The 17,551-nt window shown below is 56.2% G+C and overlaps 2 protein-coding genes across 7 annotated transcripts in view; one reads left to right on the top strand and one right to left on the bottom strand.

The window, feature by feature from the left end:
* Positions 305-3,036, top strand: FAM109A (family with sequence similarity 109 member A). Of its 4 annotated transcripts, none has more exons than XM_021413368.1 (3): positions 305-665; positions 964-1,129; positions 1,522-3,036. In XM_021413368.1, exon 3 carries the CDS (start codon positions 1,524-1,526, stop codon positions 2,244-2,246), a length of 723 nt encoding a protein of 240 aa, XP_021269043.1. In that variant the 5' UTR covers positions 305-665; positions 964-1,129; positions 1,522-1,523; the 3' UTR covers positions 2,247-3,036. The 4 variants fall into 4 exon arrangements, with proteins under 4 accessions (XP_021269043.1, XP_021269041.1, XP_021269045.1 ...); XM_021413366.1 differs by having other exon boundaries at positions 960-1,129; XM_021413370.1 differs by lacking the exon at positions 305-665 and adding an exon at positions 678-823.
* The window catches only part of CUX2 (cut like homeobox 2), a 53,708-nt gene continuing 40,397 nt past the window's right edge, over positions 4,241-17,551 (bottom strand). For 2 of the 3 annotated variants that reach the window (XM_021413060.1, XM_021413059.1), the window contains 18 exons: positions 16,759-16,860; positions 16,554-16,677; positions 15,358-15,434; positions 15,202-15,268; positions 14,984-15,032; positions 14,745-14,849; positions 13,941-14,132; positions 13,804-13,862; positions 13,684-13,732; positions 13,480-13,579; positions 12,126-12,773; positions 11,409-11,510; positions 9,641-10,416; positions 9,044-9,203; positions 8,149-8,409; positions 7,754-7,942; positions 7,399-7,672; positions 4,241-6,812 (listed from right to left, as the gene is read on the bottom strand). In XM_021413060.1, the coding sequence (XP_021268735.1) occupies positions 6,146-6,812; positions 7,399-7,672; positions 7,754-7,942; positions 8,149-8,409; positions 9,044-9,203; positions 9,641-10,416; positions 11,409-11,510; positions 12,126-12,773; positions 13,480-13,579; positions 13,684-13,732; positions 13,804-13,862; positions 13,941-14,132; positions 14,745-14,849; positions 14,984-15,016 (3,615 nt within the window). In that variant the 5' untranslated portion in view covers positions 15,017-15,032; positions 15,202-15,268; positions 15,358-15,434; positions 16,554-16,677; positions 16,759-16,860 and the 3' untranslated portion in view covers positions 4,241-6,145. Of the gene's footprint in view, positions 6,813-7,398; positions 7,673-7,753; positions 7,943-8,148; positions 8,410-9,043; positions 9,204-9,640; positions 10,417-11,408; positions 11,511-12,125; positions 12,774-13,479; positions 13,580-13,683; positions 13,733-13,803; positions 13,863-13,940; positions 14,136-14,744; positions 14,850-14,983; positions 15,033-15,201; positions 15,269-15,357; positions 15,435-16,553; positions 16,678-16,758; positions 16,861-17,551 lie in introns of all 3 variants that reach the window. The other variant, XM_021413058.1, reaches the window with a different exon arrangement.

Here is a 17,551-nt window from a genome sequence, read left to right as displayed (position 1 = left end):
CTTTCTCACCCATCCATGCATTCATGGAATCACAGAATCACAGAACTATTCGAGTTGGAAGTTACCCCCAAAGGCCATCAGGTCCCACTGCCTGCAGTGCACAGGGACACTCACAGCTCCATCAGTGCTCACAGCCCCGTGCCCTGACCTTGGGTGTCTGCAGGGACGGGGCACCACCACCTCTCTGGGCACCCTGTGCCAGAACAGAGCAGGAAGGGCAGCAGCACCTCCCCCACCCTGCTGCCCACACTGCTTTGGATGCAGCCCAGGATATGGTTGGCTTTAGGGCTGCGAGGGCACCCTGCTGGCTCATGTCCAGCTGCCACCAGTACTCACAAGTTCGTTTTGGCAGGGCTGTGCTCGATCCTTTCATCCCCAGCTTGTACCGATTGCAGGGGTTGCCACGACCCAGGTGCAGACCTTGCACTTGGATTTGTTCAACCTCATGAGGTTCACCTGGGCCCACTGCTCAGCCTGTCTAGATCTCTCTGTACCTATTCACCCACCCATCCACCCATCCATCCATCCATCCTGCTGGGACCCCCGGGTCGGGCCGGGCTCCGCGAGGGGCGGTGGCGGCAGCGGGCGGGGAGGAGCCGGGTGGCAGTGCCCCGCCCGCGGGGCGGCCCGAGCCGAGCCGGGGTGCGGGAAGCCGAGGACAAAAGGTGCCCGGGGGATGGGAGCGGGGCCGGCCCCGAGCGGGACCGGAGCGGGACTGGAGCGGGGCCGAAGCGGAGCGGGGCCGCGCGGTGCTGGGGAACGGCGGTGGGGTTCGGCCGGGGCGGTCCCGCTGAGGACTGGAGCGTCCTCCTCGCGCGCAAAGGTTCCCCCCCCCGAAAAGGCTTTGGGGTCCCTATTGGTGTCCCCGAGCTGGGAGCCCTCTCCTGGCTCCTTTCACCCTACGATGTGGCTCAATAGGAAAATAATGGTCATCCTCACACGGGTCCGTCTTGTGCTAGGCAGGCAGCGGTGACGCGCTGAAATTCGTCATTTTGGGGCAGAGCGAGTGGGGACAGCAGGGTGCCAGCCCCGCGCCAGCTGCCGTCCCCGCATCGAGCGCCTCCGTGTCCCCCACGGCCACCCGCAGCCGGAGCCCAGAGATAGAGCAGCGCCGTGCCCCACAGCCCAGGTGGGTGGAAGGAACGGGACGGTGAGGCCACCGCTGCGCGGGGACACGGGGAGAGGCGGCCCGGCCCCGCGTGACGCTGCCCCGTGAGGGTCCCATGAGCCAGACCTGCACGTGGGCCGTGCCGCGGGGAGGAGCGCGGTGACAAGGCCACCTGCGCCGGGTGACGTGGGACAGCGGGAGGGGGGGGCACCAGCCTCACGTGGGGCTCACTATGGGACGAGACTCCGTGGGGTGCAGAGCCCTCCCTGGGAGCACCCAACCCGCAGCACCGCAGCGCCACGGGGTGAGCCCGCCCGCGGTGTTTGCTCTCCGTCTCCATTTCCTGGGTGCCACCAGGAACAAGGAGCAGCGCAGCACTGCGCACACACCGCCCGCGCCCTCTCTCCCCGCAGCCATGAAGCTGAACGAGCGCAGCTTGGTGTTCTACGCCACCTGCGACTCTCCGGCCGACAACGCCGGGTTCCTCTACAAGCGCGGCGAGCGGCACACGGCGTACCACCGCCGCTGGTTCGTGCTCAAGGGCAACATGCTCTTCTACTTCGAGGAGCGCGAGAGCCGCGAGCCGGTGGGCGTCATCGTGCTGGAGGGCTGCACCGTGGAGCTCTGCGACTCGGCCGAGGAATTCGCCTTCGCCATCCGCTTCGGCGGCACCAAATCGCGCACCTACGTGCTGGCGGCCGACAGCCAGGCGGCCATGGAGGCGTGGGTGAAGGCGCTGTCGCGGGCCAGCTTCGACTACATGCGGCTGGTGGTGCGGGAGCTGGAGAAGCAGCTGGAGGAGATGCGGTGGAGCTGCCGGCACGCCCCGGCCTGCTGCAAGGCACGGCCTTTGGGGATGGAGCACTCGCTGCCGCCTCTGCCCACGGTTCCGCCAAAGGAGAACGGCTGCGCGGTGTGGAACAATGCGCCCAGCATGGACCAGCTGCATGATGCTGCGGGTTGTGATGGTGACACCAACCCACGGCCACCGCCGCTGCCTCCGCGCAGGCGAGCATCCAGCGGTGACGCCGGGGTGGCTGAGATCTCGGTGTTCTGCCGGCTGCACGAGCGGTACGGGCAGGAGGTGGCCCGGCTGCGGCAAGACTGGCAGCACCGGCAGTGCCAGCACCGGCCCTGAGAGGCCTTGCGGGCATGCAGTGTCCTTGGTGCCACCTCAGTTCCCTCTGCGGGACTCGCAGCTCCTGGGGAGCGATCGCTGAGTTGGGTGCACTGGGACCTCCGGATGCAAGGATTCTGGGGGGGGTTGGACGGGGGTTGCACTGCCAGAGAGCTGGAACTGCCTTCCCCTCCCTAAGGCCATCTGAGCACCATGGCATCCCTCTGCTCCAACAGGATGCGGTTTGTAGAACAAATGCACGGGCACTTCCCCAGCAGCACAGTGCCAACACAACAGCCACCATGGTCTCGTGTTTGCGTGCTGACAGCACCCAGCAGGATCCTGGTCCTCCACTTCACCATGCAGTGGAGCTGCCTGCACCCAGCCACATCCTCCAGGGCTCCGGGACAGATATTTTAGGGCTGGCGTCACCCCCGGGCTGGCTGACAAAGGGGAAGTGTCACGGCGATGAACAGGAACGTGCATGTCAGCAGCAGAGGGAGCGGAGTGATTCATGTGCACAAGCAGAGCGTAGTTGCCACTGGAGCCTTGGGGTCTCACGCAGACATTTCTCTGGTTCGTATCCATTCTGCTGGCCCAGGGACTTTGTGATACCCCAGCCAGTGTGGTGACTGCTGTAGTTGGGCATCCCACCAGCTCCTCCTTCACTAAAGCTCTTGAATCCCTCCCCTCTTGGGTTTGCTCCCCAAATCTGGGAGCAAGAGGCACCTTGGGTTGGGCCAAATGGCCCCATCTCTGTTTGACTTCTCAGAACTGACTCAAGTTTTTTTTCTACAATAAATATTGCTTCCTAAATTCCCTCCTGGCCTCCTTCTCATTTGCACATTTGGCTCAGGTGAAAATGAACCTTCAGGCCCTGAAGCACCCCCGAGCCCTGGGGATGAGGTTGGGGATGGAGTTGGAGTTGGGGATGGGTTTGGGGATGGGCATGGGGTTGTGGTTGGGGATGGGATGGGATGGTGCCACTCGGGTGACATCAGGACATTGTGTTGGTCCCATGTAGGGACAGCATAGAGGTTGCTTTTTGAGTGACAGAAATCACACAGCAGAGTCCAGAAGGCCACAAATCCGTGTGGTTGTGTCTTGGAAGCTGTGCTGGTGAGGATGGGGATGAACCACTGAGCTGTCCCCACTGCTATCTATACACACACAAATGATTGCGGCATTGCTACGAGCAGAAGTGTCATCAGATGGAAAACAGATTGTCTGCAAACCAGCTGCAGAATTTGTTTTTTCCCCCAATAATCTGAGCCCCAACAGTCAAACATTTCCGTTAGCTCCCATCCTCATTAGAGCACATTGCTATTGCTAAAACCCGACTCATGGGCAGCACCATGTGGTGCCCCCTGGTTCCCCAGCCTTCTGCTAAGGCTGTGGGTCACTGAGCCAGGACAAAATACTCATCCCCTTCCTGGGGCTGGTGGTAGTGTCACGCAGGGACGGGGACCTTGCTGTCACATAGGTGGCATTGCCATCCTGCATGGCATTCTGGCTCACAGAGGGCAGCTGAGGTGATGTCCTCCTGCATCCAGATGGAGAACGCAGCCGCTGTGGTTTCCATGGCAGCCAGCTGAGCTTTTTGAGGTGTTCAGATATTCATTAAAAATAAATCCTTCCCAACATGTTAGTCGACAAACAAGCTTAAGCAGATACGCAACATATGGATTTATTAATTCATTACACGCCAACCTCCCTGCCTCGTGGTGGAAGCTACAAAATCACCAGGTGATGCTGAGCTTTGTAAGGTCAGGAGGGTCCTGATGGAAGCCAAAGCAGACACAACCCGGAACGAAGCACCAGGGACACGTGCAGTGGCTGCCATGGGGCAAGACTGCACCCCGAGCTGGACCGATCTCATGAACACCCCCCTTTCTCCCAGTGGAGTGACACTGATGGCTGCAAGAGCCCCAAAACCCAACGCGAGGGCGAAACTCAGCGGGAGCCACCGCCGCATGTCTCAGTTCCTGCGAAGAAACACACCGCGATGCCAAGAGTCTTATCCAACTTCTGTATTTAGTGGCTCTTTACAGAACTTGTTCCTTCCAAAATCGTTAACAAAGTTCATCGATCTCATAGAAACTTTTGAAGTACAGTACATGAGCCTATAACAAAATGTGATCGGTATGTCCCACTAGCTTTTAGTACAACAGGATTTCCATGTTCCAAAGACTACCCTAAGTGCTTCATCAAATCCCGTTCCACTAAAGCTAACACAAGCACACTACGGAGAACAGTCGGCAATGGGTACGCCTCGGCCATCGGCAGCGCGGTGGCAGCAGGGTGACCTCGGGGAGCTCACGCCAGTGCAGAGCCGAGCTTGCTCTTGGAGAGCCCAATGGGTTTGCTTTTGAAATTGCTCCCTGACTACCACCAGAGTATAAAAATACCTTCTATTCTGATAAAAATGTCTACAGTGGAAAACAAGTCAATGCATAGCCTCGGAGCTGGCATCGAGCTCCCTGCAGGGCCCTGCGATGCCTCTTGCCAGGTGACAGATGGCCGGAGCGTGGCACGCCGCATTCTTGGCGCTTGCAAAATGCATCAAGAAACGGAATGGACAGGAAACAATACAGAACAACCCACACAATCCACCCTCCTCTTCTAAAGGCATTTTGTTGGCGGGGGCAGTGAATTGGGGACACCCTGGGGACGCGATCTGGGTGCTGGAGTGCCACCGCACCACTCCTGCGGCGTGGCACTGGGTCAGCAGCAAGGCACCATTGTGCTTTGTCCAACTCAGCCCCAAGCATAGTGTAGGGCAGGAGCATGGCTTGACACTCCAGGGCTTGCCTCAGCTCACTGAGACATGCTGTAGAAGCCACTGCTTGGGGACATGGCCATGACAATGGGATGTGGTCATGGCAAGGGGACATGGCCATGGCAATGGGACACGGCCATAGAAAGAGGACATGGCCATGGCAAGGGGATGCTCCCCCTGCCCATAGCCCAAAGCCTCCAAACCAAAAAAGTGCTTCAGCCCCCAGAGCTGGACATGAGGCAGGGAGAATCCCAAGCAGGGCGCATCCTGGCTTCTCGGAGTCCCCAGGCACTGGTGATTTCATTTTCCGTATGATGGTAGAGCATGGGGACCCCGAATACCATCCCCAGCCAGCTGGAGCTGCCCCAGGCGTCAAACCCAGGTACCTCTTCCCATCGCCACCATAATCAGAGACAGCTTGCTTCATTTGGATCTGTTTGGCCTTTTTCCCCCTTGTCCGGGTGCTTGGGGCCAGCACCAGCTGCTTACTCAAGGGAGCACGATGGGCCGTGTTTGTACCATGCTACATCTTGTTCCAGAAGGCTATTGCAGACATTTCTACAACATATACAACTGCACGTGACATTCTGTGTTACAAAGGTTTCAAAAACATACCACCAGAACTAAATACATACTCGATGGCATCAAGGTTTCTGATTTAGAGTCTTCATGGACTATAACACAGTCTCTGGCTGGGGCAGAAGCAATGCAGTGTCTTACAGACAGATGTGGAAAACCGCTATGCAGAAGTTTATTAAATTTGGTCAGTCTCATAGTGCTTCTTGATGGCTTTGCTCAATAAGTCTTTTCTGTGGGTTTTTTTTGTTTGTTTTTAATCTCATCCAGTGGCAAACTACAAGACTTCAGTGTACATTTAATGACACGACTGCTACATCATCTTGATTTTATAGCTATCTTTAATATCAAAGCAGCTTAAGCTGTTAATAAATTCCAAAGTATCCTTTTATTAAAATATCTAAAAGAGGTCTATAAATATTTTTTTTTCTTTTCTAAAATCGTTCCCAGTTTTTCACACTGAAAACAAAGCTGGGGCGGCTCTGTGGATGCCTTTGCCAGGTCCACCTCTCAGTGCGCGCTGAGTTTAACAAAATATAGAGAGATGTGTGTGTTTGAAGGCAGCTCAGAACTCCCACTCGAGGACCTCCTCGCGGTTGGCAGCCCGCTCCAGGCGGTGGATGATGTTGTTGAGGTTGGCCATCTTCTCGTGACGTCGCTGGACGCTGGTGCTGAGCCGGGGACATGGGGCTGGTGGCAGTGCTGGTGACACTGGCCCGGCAGAGGATGGCCCTGGTGACGCTGAACCAGCGAGGCCAGGTGAGGAGGCAGCGGAGGGCGAGCTGGGGGACACCTCCAGGCTACAGCGGGATGAGCCGGCCGATGACTGTGAGCCACCAGGGTCGGGATGCAGCGGTGGTGGTGGTGGTGGAGGACCTCCGGAGGCCCTGGCCCGGCCTCCCCGCCGTGGGAGGCTGCCGGTGCTGGGGGCAGCGGCGCGGGGGGCTCCCCCTCGCTCCTCCTGTGGGGGCCCAGTGCTTTCCGCTGTCCCAGCTGGGCTGCGTGAGTCCCGCCGGCGGCTCCAGCTGCCCACCTCTCCTTGCTCCTCTTTCACTTTCACCTCGCCAGTGCAAGGGTGCTCGCCTGCACTGAAAAGGGGTTTTCGGTCCTCAGCATCTGAGTCGGGGCTGTGTGGGGCCCTAGGCCCTGGGCCGGCTGTTCCACCACTCTGCTCTGGGTCCGTGTCGTTGTCCTGTGTGCCCTCCACCAGCATCTCCCGGCGCATCCTTGACCTGTGGGGCACAACCACAGGGTGTCACTGATCATACTGGTTGGGAAAAACATCAACAGGCAGGAATACTTTGCATTGAATGCTTCAAACATAAAAACCCCAACTCGTCATTCATACCATGACAGAATCATAGAATCATTAATGTTGGTAAAGACCACTAAGATCATCACGTCCAACCCTAACCCACCCCCACCATGAACCACAGAATCACCAAGGTTAGGGAAGACCTCCAAGATCATCTAGTCCAACTGTCCACCTACCACCACTATTTCCCCACCAAATCGTGTCCCTTAGTACCACATCTAAATGCTTCTTGAACACCTCTAGGGATGGTGACTCAACCACCTCTCTGGGCAGGCCATTCTAGCACCTGACCACTCTTGTAGAATAAATTTTTCTGACTATCCAACCTGAACTTCTCCTGGTGCAACTTAAGACCATTACCTCTCATCCTTTGAGCTCCTTCCAGCTTGCAGCCTTCCAAACTGACCCACCTTTGCACATATTTCCCCCATCACTTTTTTTTTTAAATATCACTATTTGAAGACATATTTCAGGGTTGTTTTGTTTACCAGCAGCATCCATACCTGTAGTTGTGGAACCAGTTGATGACGGTGTTGGTCTTGAGGTTGAGCTGGAAGGAGAGCAGCTCGATGGTCTGCTGGGAGGGGTAGGGTTCCAGCTGGTAGGCTTTCTTCAAGGCTTCCTTCTCCTCGGGGGCCAGCACCACCCGTGGCTTCTTGATCTGCAGGAGGCTGAGGTCCTGGGGCTGCAGGCTGGGGCTGGCACACTCGGAGCGGGCGCCAGGGGACTCGCTGTCTGAGCCAGCACTCATCAGCCCATACCGGCGCTTCAGGTAGGCTGCAGGAGAGGAGACAGAGCTGCGCGCCGCTCAGGCCCCTCCGCCCCGCTCGTCCGCTGCCACCCAGCCCCCACGCTCACCTTTCTTCTCCAGCTTCTTCATGTCACGCAGTTTTTCAACATTGTGGGGGTCATTGAGCCACAGCTGCATGCGGACAAAGGGCTCCCTCCCCTTCAGGCTCAGCTTGTGCCATGGCTTGGGCCTGGAGAGGAGATCGGACACCGAGCCTTGCGTCAGGCCCAGGATGCTCTCCCCAAACAGCCGCTGGCCTGGCAGAAGAGAAGCAGATGTGGTTAGAGTGGGACAGGTCCCACCACTGCCCAGCCAGCCACATCCCAATCACCCTGTCACCTCATCTCCACGTCAACCCACTACCCCATCACCCCATCACTCCATCACCCAACATCACATCAACAGAGCCAGTCAACTGGGAACCCACTGGCCTCACCAGCATCTCCCAAAATGGCGCTCGCACCTAAATTGTTGTCCGTCAACACCTCCTTGACCTTCTTGGTGATGGAGTAGGTGTCCAGCTCAGGGGACATGGCGACAATCTCCTGGATGCCCACAGGGCCCTGGCTGTTGGGATGTGCCTTGCCTGCCACCACTCTGCCCTCGGGCTGCTGGTTTTCCTTGCTGCTCTCCAGGGCGAGGGTGAGGGGCTCCTGAGAGCCCTTCTCATGCTCGGTGGGGCTGGGAGGCGGCGAGGGGGAAGGCTGCGGCTCGGCAGGGCTGGCTGTATGGCACCAGGGAGAGGACAAGTCAATGGCTCTGGCGGGAAGTCATTGCCCAAACCCAAGAGAGGGCCGCAAGCATGGAATGGATTGAGGGAGGGGCTGGCAGCAGGAATGTGGGGTTATTTTTATTATTCATCTGTTATTCACTATTATTATTTAATATTCCTGAAAGGAGGAAAGCCAGCAGAGCCTCTCTGGCACCTGTGGCTGAGCAGGAGCAACAGTGGAATAATTAAAGAGAGAAAACACAATATTAACATAAAAACCCAACTACTTCTTTATTCCAGGCACAAAGCCAAGGACTTTTGTTGCATTTTTCCTTTTTTTCTTTTTAAGTAAATGACTTTCAAAACCCATTTCTGACAAAATAACATTTGAAGGAGCTGAGCAACAGCCCTATCTTGTCTAACATACTAATTAAGGGGGGTTGGAATGAGCTGGATGTGTTGGAGAGGTGGCTTTGGACTGAAGGAAGAATGGGTGATGTCAGGCAGCCTGGGGCAGCTGCTGTTGCTGAGGTGATGCTGTGTGGGATGGGGACACAACCAAATCCTCATGTTAGGATGCGGGAGATGGATGGGAACAGCATCGGGGTGTTTATAGAGCAAGAGACGCAGCAGCGGTGGCACTTACCCTGGGAGGGGGTCGGCTGCTGGCTGATGCCTTGCCCCAGCTGGTCCGTCAGCCAGAGCTGCATGCGGATGAAAGGCTCCCTGCCCTTCTGCGTCAGCTTACTCCATGGCTTGGGGCGTGACAGCATATCACTCACACTGCCCTGGGACAGGCCCAGTACCTGGACACGGTGCAGGTGTTACGTGCTGGGCTGCTGCCTGGCCATTGTCCCTGCTGAACAGGATGCGAGCCCGGCCGCACTGGGGCAAGGAGCAGGATGGGTGAAGGGGACAGGGCATGCACTCACACCCCAAGGTGTGCCAAAATCCCTTGGTCCCAGTGCTTGGTGCAGGTGCTGGGATCACCCTCAGGGCTACCCAGTGGGTATGGGTTCTGGAGACGGCATGTTCCCTGTGGGCAGTGCCACCAAACAACCGGTGGTGGCCATCAGGAGATTCTTTGGGGTTGGGTTGGACATCAAGGACTCTGAGGGGATCCCTGGGGCACAGTGGGTACCCTGACAGGAAGTGCTAGATGACGTCAACCAGCCCTAGGTGCTGATGTGAACTGTTCCCACCCCACAGAGGGGACACCAGACTCCATTCCCCACGCTGGTACCTTCTCTCCAAAGATCCTCTGGCAGATGCCATTCTTGGCCAACTTCTCCTTGACCTGCCGGGTCAGCTCCAGCGTGTCCACCTCCCTGTACATGTACAACTCATACTGCTCTGGTGTCAGTGGAGGCACAGTGGGCTTCAGGGTGCGCGGTACATAGGCAGGGTAGTAGGACAGTCGGCCACCGGCCGCCGGCTCCATGCCAGCACCCTCCACCTTCATCTCCGTCAATCGGTGTGGCTCATCCTCGGCCACCGGCAGCTCATCCTCGTTGGCTCCGCTCTCGGCAGGCTCACTCCTTGGCCAGCCTCGTCCGTTGGCCATGCCGGAGTAGCTCGAGGAAGAGGACGAGAGCGAAGGCGAGACAGAAGTGTAGGGTCGGCTGAGCAGGCTGCGCTCCGATGCCCAGTGCTGGTCGAAATAAGAGCCAGCATCGCCAATCTCCGACTTCACCTTGCGGATGATGCTCTGCACAAAGGCAGCAGGTGAGAGGACGGCAAGGGGCGTCTGCGGGGGACCAGGGCTGGCCCCACTGCCCTCCTCCTGCTTGACATAGGCAGGGACGATGTTCTGACTGACGGCGGCCAACGTGGATCGCTCGGTGGGCGGCGTGCCCCCAGGCCGCCCACTGCCCCCTGCCTCCATCTCCAGCAGTGCCTGCTGCTGCGCCTGCATCTCCCGCCGTGCTTGCTCCAGGATGCTCTTGATGGCATCCTCTGAGCTGCTGCCACCCGCTCCGTTGGTCACCGCTTGAGAAGCTGACTGGTTTTTGGGCTCACCTGCGAAGATGAGGAATGAGGGAAACCGCTGGGTGCAGAACTCACAGAGGTGCCGGCGAGGAGGGGGAGAAGGCTTTGAAATTTTGAGTTTTGTTCCTGTCCTGTTTTTGGCTGGGATGGAGTTAATTTTCTTCCCAGTGGATGGTATGGTGGTGTATTTTGGGTTTAGAGTGAGAGTAACGCTGATAACACACCGATGTTTTGGCTCTAGCTGTTCAGAGCTTACATTTAGTCAAGGACTTTTCAGCTTCTCATGCTGCCCTGCAGTGAGGAGCTGGGGGTGCACAAGGAGGTGGGATGGGACAGAGCCAGCACAGCTGACCCAAACTGGCCAAAGGGATGTCCCATACCATATTGGCACCATGCAGATCAACAAAACTGGGGGCAGCTGGGCAGAGAGGCTGGAAAGCAGCCACGATGTTCCTGCACCTAAGTGTGATTCCATTTTGACAAATGCAAAATAAATCCCATTACCAATGATGGCAATAAACATGTTTGTTTTCCCTGCCTGTTTTTCCACCATTCCTGTCTAATGTAATTCTCCAGGATTCTGCCTTCTCAGCAGACTACCTGTTTTAATGTATTTCATTTCTTGTCATTGACTGTGAGTAGAGCTGCTTTAATGATTCCTCACACCATGTGGATCGTGTGCTCTCATTTAATCATCTGTTTTGTGGAAGGCGGGATGGAAAAATTAGGTCCAAAGTTTCTGAAAGCTCAGGTACAGGGCAATGTGCACTCATACCTGAGTCTTTTGTTTCCACTGACATTTAACAGCAGTTCTTTCCACCACCTCCCAAATCTCTATGGATGGCACTGGGAGAAATGGCCAAAAAAGACCCATTTTGACCCATGCTGTGCATGTGGATGGGAGAAGCTAGGAAGCATTCCTAAGCCTTCACATCCACCCTGAGGTCTCAGCCTTGTTTCTGGATGGGATGGCCCAATGTTACGTGCGCTGCAGTCTCCAAACACATATAGACAGAACTCACCTCCCTTCTGTGACTCGATCTCCTTCTTTGCCTGCTCCAAGATGTTTTTGATGGCATCATCGGAGCCGGTTTCTGGTGTTCTGATCCGCGGTGTGATGCTACCTGATCAAAGAAGCGTGACAACAGATTTGTCACCAGCATTGGTTCTACAAGCTCCACTTGTATGTCAGGAATTATTTACTGTTGCTTATGTTTAGTTACTTTTAGGGATGCTGGATTTAAGAAAAACACCACTCTCCATTTGTTGCCAGCCCTTGCTGACAGCTCTTGCCTACAACATGGCATCATCTGGCTGAGGACACATGGGACCAGATGTCACCATGGCAAACGAGAGCATTGCTGATGAGCCACTGTTCCCAGAGCCAGGAGTTATTTCATAACGGTGACAACACCATACCATGGTCCCGCAGCACTAAAACTTGATTATTTTAACAGTATGTTCCAACATGTTGATTTGCATACCACAAAACAGTTAAATGGAAGTCTAAATGGGTGAAACTCACCCAGGTGTGCACTTTCCATTACAGGTTGTGTCATCCCTGCCCCATGGACAGCAGTGCCTGGGACCACTGGGGACAACCCTTGAATGCCATGGGTGACTCCACACGGTGTCCTATCTGTGTCACCATGGGGGTCAGGTGCTCCTGGTGTGAGTGCAGTGGTGGCAGAGGGGCAGTTCAGGGCAGGACCCAGTGTCAGGGCCAGCCCACCACTCACCTCTCTGGCGCACCTGGATAGTCCTCAGGGCCAGTACGTTCTGCTCATCGGAGAGAAACTGCTTCATCTTGATGAATGGCTCCTTGCCCTTCACCGTCAGCTTGCGCCAGGGCTTGGGCCGGGCCAGGATCTCACTGACAGAGCCCTGAGACAGCCCCAGCACATAGTGCCCAAAGACCCTCTGCCCAATGTTGTGCTTCAGCAGCTGCTCCTTCACCTGGAAGGCGATGTCAGCCGTATCCAGCTGCTCCTCGTCAGCAGAGCTGCCTCCACTGCCCTCAGCAGGCTCATCAGGTGGGCTGGTGGTGGGTGGAACAGTGCTCGGGGGCATGGAGCTGCTTTTGGCTCCAAAAAAAGCAGTGGGGAAGGGCAGTCCCCCTCCGGCACCCTCACTCTTGTAGGGGGGCCCCTGCAGTGGGGGGCCCTTGGGGAGCAGCGCATCCCCTGGGAGCCGCTCTCCCCCTGGGAAGGGGGACAGTGGGAACGTCCGGGGGCCTTCAGGAGCCAGGCCAGGGCCAGGTACAGCTGGGAGAGGAGCAGGGGAGGCTGGCTCGTCAGCTGAGGGGTGTGGAAGCTGCTGGGGAGATGGGAACGCCTGCTCCATGCCCAGTGGGTCCTTCCCTGACTCGTCTTCAGAGGGATCCTCCTCTAGAGATGAACGAGAGAGACAGACACGCACTATAGTCCTGCCAGCTAGATGCTCCTGTCTCAGTTTCCCTAGATGGGAATACCCCATCCCATCTCCAGACTTTTTCTGAGCACTGGGGCAGGATCCAACCCCACTGCTTGCAAGCTATGGTGAACATCATAACTTCGACCACAGTGGCCAAGCGCCAGATTTGGACCTTTGCCCACACCAGACTCCATGTAGAGAAGCAACCAGGTGGTTGGGCATGGACTGACCATGGACACCAGTATTAAAAACTATATATATACAGTTTGATAGCAATAGGACAAGGGAGAATGGTTTTAAACTAAAAGAGAGGAGACTTAGATTTGATGTTAGGAGGGATTTCTTCACTTAGATGGTGGTGAGGCCCTGGCACTGCTGCCCAGAGCTGTGGGCGCCCCATCCCTGAAGGTGCCCACGGCCATGAATGCACCCAGGGCAGCCTGAGCTGGGGGGGCACCCAGCCCACGGCAGGGGTGGGCTGGGGGACTGTAAGGTCCCTTCCAACCCAACCATTCCATGACTCTATAATGTATGTGCGGATATGGCTCTTACAGACATGGTTTAGTGAAGGTCTTGGTAGCATTAGGTTGATGGTTGGATTGATGACCTTAAGGGTCTCTTCCAACCAACGCTTCTACAGGTTATGGCACATGAGGCAACGTGTGGCTGCCGTTACCCTACCAGTGCTGGCCATCAGGCTGGGCTTCTCCAGCAGGTACTTCTGTGGTGGGTAGAATGCCTCCTTCCCCAGCAGCAGGGCCTCCTCTGGCTTCGACATGCTCTGCAAGGGGCAAAGCAGCGGTGGGCTGGGGCGGCGGGGCTCCAGCGGGGCCTGTAGGCCTCCCGCATCCCGCCAGGACGCCGGGCCCGCGCCACGGCACTTGCCTGGGGCAGGCTGCAGCTGGAGGATGCCACCTTCATGGCCTTCAGGATGCTGGGGGAGAAACAAGGGGCGGTGAGGGGGGGATGTGGCCTCGCAGTGCCCAACCGCGGGAGCAGGCCTACCTCAGCTCTGTCTTGATCTCCTCGTAGTCTGCTTGCGCCTGCAGCTTCTCCTCCAGCTTCTGTGGAGGACACACTCATGGTGTGAAGCCAACACAGTCACATCAGTGCCCACCCTGTGCCCACCCAAGCCCTCACACCTCAATGGCTTCATTCTTGGCAGCCAGCTGTCCCTCCAGTTCAGCAATCTGGTTGGCGGAGGATTCCTCCAGCTCCTGCAGTGAGCTCTGGAGGTGTTGGATGTCCTTCAGGAGCCGTAGGATCTCCCGGTCCTTGGCAGCCAGAGCGGCCTCCAGCCTTGACCCTGAGCACATGGAATAGTTCACTTTGTCCTGCTGGGAGAGGGGACAGCATTAGTTCCTGGCCACCCAATGCATGGACATGGGGGCTGTCATTGGTATGGGGTGGGATGGACTCTTCGTCTGTCTTCAGAGGTCTTCCATACTCAGTGGGTTGCTATAGGGCTGCAAATCTCCCCACCCTACGGGAGGCTGGTCGCCAGAATGTTGCATCTGCAATGTTATGACCCCAGATCACTGGAAAAATGCCTGGATCCTTCCTGCTTTGCTTCTGGACCACTCCCAAACATGGTGGATACTGCTGAATGCAAAATTGTGCTCCCAGGTGGAACAGAGTGCTCCTGGCTGCATGGGGTGCTCCTGGCCACGAAGGGATACTTCTGATCGTGATGGCTGCTCCTAACCTCTATGCTGTGCTCTGGGATGCAATGGGATGCTCCCAGCTGCTACGGGTGCTCCCAATCACTATGGGATGCTCCCAACCACGGTGGGATGCTACCAACTGCAATGGGATACTTCCAGTTGTGATGGGATGCTCCCAACTGCTCTGGGATGCTCACGGCTGCAATGACTGCTTCCAGCCACTATGGGATGTTCTCAACCACTATGGGATGTATGTTCCCAAATGCTATAGGAGCTGCTCACCCCGGCAGCGCCCTGTGGGGAGCAGCATGCCAGGCGCAGGGAGCTGTTGACGGCCGCCAGCTGCTCCCTCAAGCTCTCCACCTCCCGCTGTGCAGCCTCAGCGCGCTGCAAGAGACCAGAAAGTGTGTCAGAACAGGCAGCCCATGCCTGCGGCAGAACCAAATCCCAGCACCATGCCTGCCTCTCCTGAGTATCCTGCTCCCATTCCCTATGGGAAATTTGGGAAATTCTCAGCTCACCTGGTTGGCTTTTTCAAGGTTGGTCATGATCATGGCCACTTCATCAGCCCTGAAAGAAGAAGCAAGAAACATCAGCTGGCACACAGATGCCAGCCCTGAGGCAAGGGACACAAAGTCAGTGGTTGGCAAAAGTCCTTGTAGGACAGCAGCACAGACACGGATCTTAGATTTAGGGAGTGACCATAACTTGGGGTCTCTTCCTGCGCTCTGGGACTCACTTGGAGGCAGCCTCCTCATCGTATTTACACCGTAGCTCCAGCAGCTCTGTCTGCGTTGCCTTCAGCGCTGGCAGTGGAGAGAAAGAGAGAAGATGGGGGTGAGAAGTGGGCTGGGGGCTTCAGCACCCTGTGGCCTCCACAGTCCATCCTCCTTACCGGAATGGAGCACCTTGATCTTCTCCTCGGCTTCCCCCAGCCGCGCGGCCAGGGTGAGCTGGGCTTCCTGCAGCCCCCTGTGGAGAGAGGGGCATCAGCCGTGAGGGTTGGATTTATGTAGGTTGTAGTCCTGGTGGTAAAAATTCACTTTGGGTGGAAAATGGCAATACACATTGCTAGAGAAATGGAAAAGTGAGTGGCAATGCACATCACTAGAGAAACAGAGAAAGTGATGGCAATGCATATCACAAGGACGAGTGGTATTGGCCTTAAGTCGCACCAAGGGAGGTTTGGGTTGGGCATTAGAAGCAATTTCATCTCCAAAAGAGTGGTGAGGCACTGGCACAGGCTGCCCAAGGAGGTGGTGGGGTCACCATCCCCAGAGGTGCTCAGGAATCGTGGGGATGTGGTTGCTGAGGGACGTGGTTAGTGGGCATAGGGTGATGGGTTGGGGTTGGACTTCGTGATCCTAGAGGTCTCTCCCAACCTTAATGATTCCACGATTCTATGACTCTGTGAGTGGGCATGGCAGTGATGGGTTGGTCACTGGATTTGATGAACTAAGTGGTCTTTCTCAACCTTAATTATTCTGTGATTCTATGGAAAAGGGAATGGCAACACACATCACTAGTGAAATGGAAGAGGAGATGGCAATGCACATCACTAGATCACCCAGCACAGCCCACATTCTCTGGACCCTTGACAATCCTCTGTCCCCAAACCCTGCTGGCCCCATGGTACCCAAGGGGGTTGTCCTAGCTCCGTCCCTACTCAGTGTCCCCAAACGAGGAGCCAACGCAGGAAAGTGGAAATGCTTCTGCACCGAAATGCAACCCCTCCTGTCATTAATTAGAGGGGGGAAGCAATCAGGGAAAAGTTATTCTGCATTATTTATAGCCCGTACTTGCCAGGAACTTACTCGGAGAGCTCTGCAATTTAGGGTTTAAAGATTCCTCGTTTGTTACGGGTGCGGTGCGTTAAGGAATAGCAATGAAGCGCTGCTAAGCGCGCCGCTGGGAAAGCCGGGAGCCTCACAATTAAAAGGCCGCTTAATGAGCTTCGTCCGCCGGCCTCAATATAAGCGATTTGCTCAAGCAGCACCACGTGGCACACCCAGAAACTGCTGGCAGACGGACAGACAGGCGGACACCACCAGGCAGGAGGTGCCATGGGGATCCTTTCCCATATTCACGTACTTTTGCTTCTCTGCCTCATTTCTCTGCAGCAAGGTTTCGGCCAAAAGCGCTTTGCTGTCGATGTCGGGGAGCGTGGTCTCGGCCGCTGTGAGCCCAGCTGCTGGCAGCGTTCCCTCTCTCTGTTCTGCGGGAGGGACATGTGTCACACGGCGCTTGGAAGCACATGAGGACACGGATGGAGAGTACTGATGGGCCCTGTGGGTACCTTTGGTGCCGAGGAGCTCCGGGTACTTCTTCCAGGGGCAGCTGAGATCCTTCAGGGGTGGATTTTCAGGCTCAAGGCGCTGGAGTAGCACTGGAGCAGGGTCTGCGGACAACAGCACTCTGGTGGTCAGGGGCATGGGACAACCACCAACAGCCCCATCCCACCTTCCCAACTATGGGTGCCACTATCCTCATTCCCACACCCTCCACTCCAAGGGCAGCAGCCAACTGCAACCTGTTTAAAACCAGGGATGGAACCCTTGGTGCCATCCCATGTTCCACCACCATGTGCCACCATCACCATCCCAACGGATGGAACCTTTGATGCCATTCCCTGTGTTGCCACCACGTGCCACCACTACCATTCCAATGGATGGAACAGAACCCTTGGGTGTCATCCCACGTGCCACCCCATGTGCCACCACCATGTTCCACCATCACCCTTGGAAGCCCCCAGGAACCGAGCACCACAGTGGCACCACTGGCGCTGGTCTCCCCTGCTCTGGGTGCAGACAATGGCAGTTTGTGCCGAGGTAAGCAGGTGCTTTCAGAGCCGTATGTCTTCCCTCTGTCAGCATTACACCATCATTAGCTAGTGTCTGCTCAGCAGGGTGTGCCATTATGTCTCCCAGGGCTGATGTAATTATACATTGACATAATTAACCCAGCAAGCCCATTAAGCAGGCCAGCTAAAAATTCATCTATAATTATTTGTTGTGTGCATGCTAATGAGTCCATCTGCACTGCCATTGTACAACATGAACAAATTAATTTACAAGTCTGGATTTTTTAAT

This window comes from Numida meleagris, chromosome 14, assembly GCF_002078875.1.
Source record: "Numida meleagris isolate 19003 breed g44 Domestic line chromosome 14, NumMel1.0, whole genome shotgun sequence".
NCBI lineage: Eukaryota > Metazoa > Chordata > Aves > Galliformes > Numididae > Numida > Numida meleagris.
Note: the sequence above shows the minus strand (reverse complement) of the source record. Positions and strands in the feature narration are given on the sequence as shown.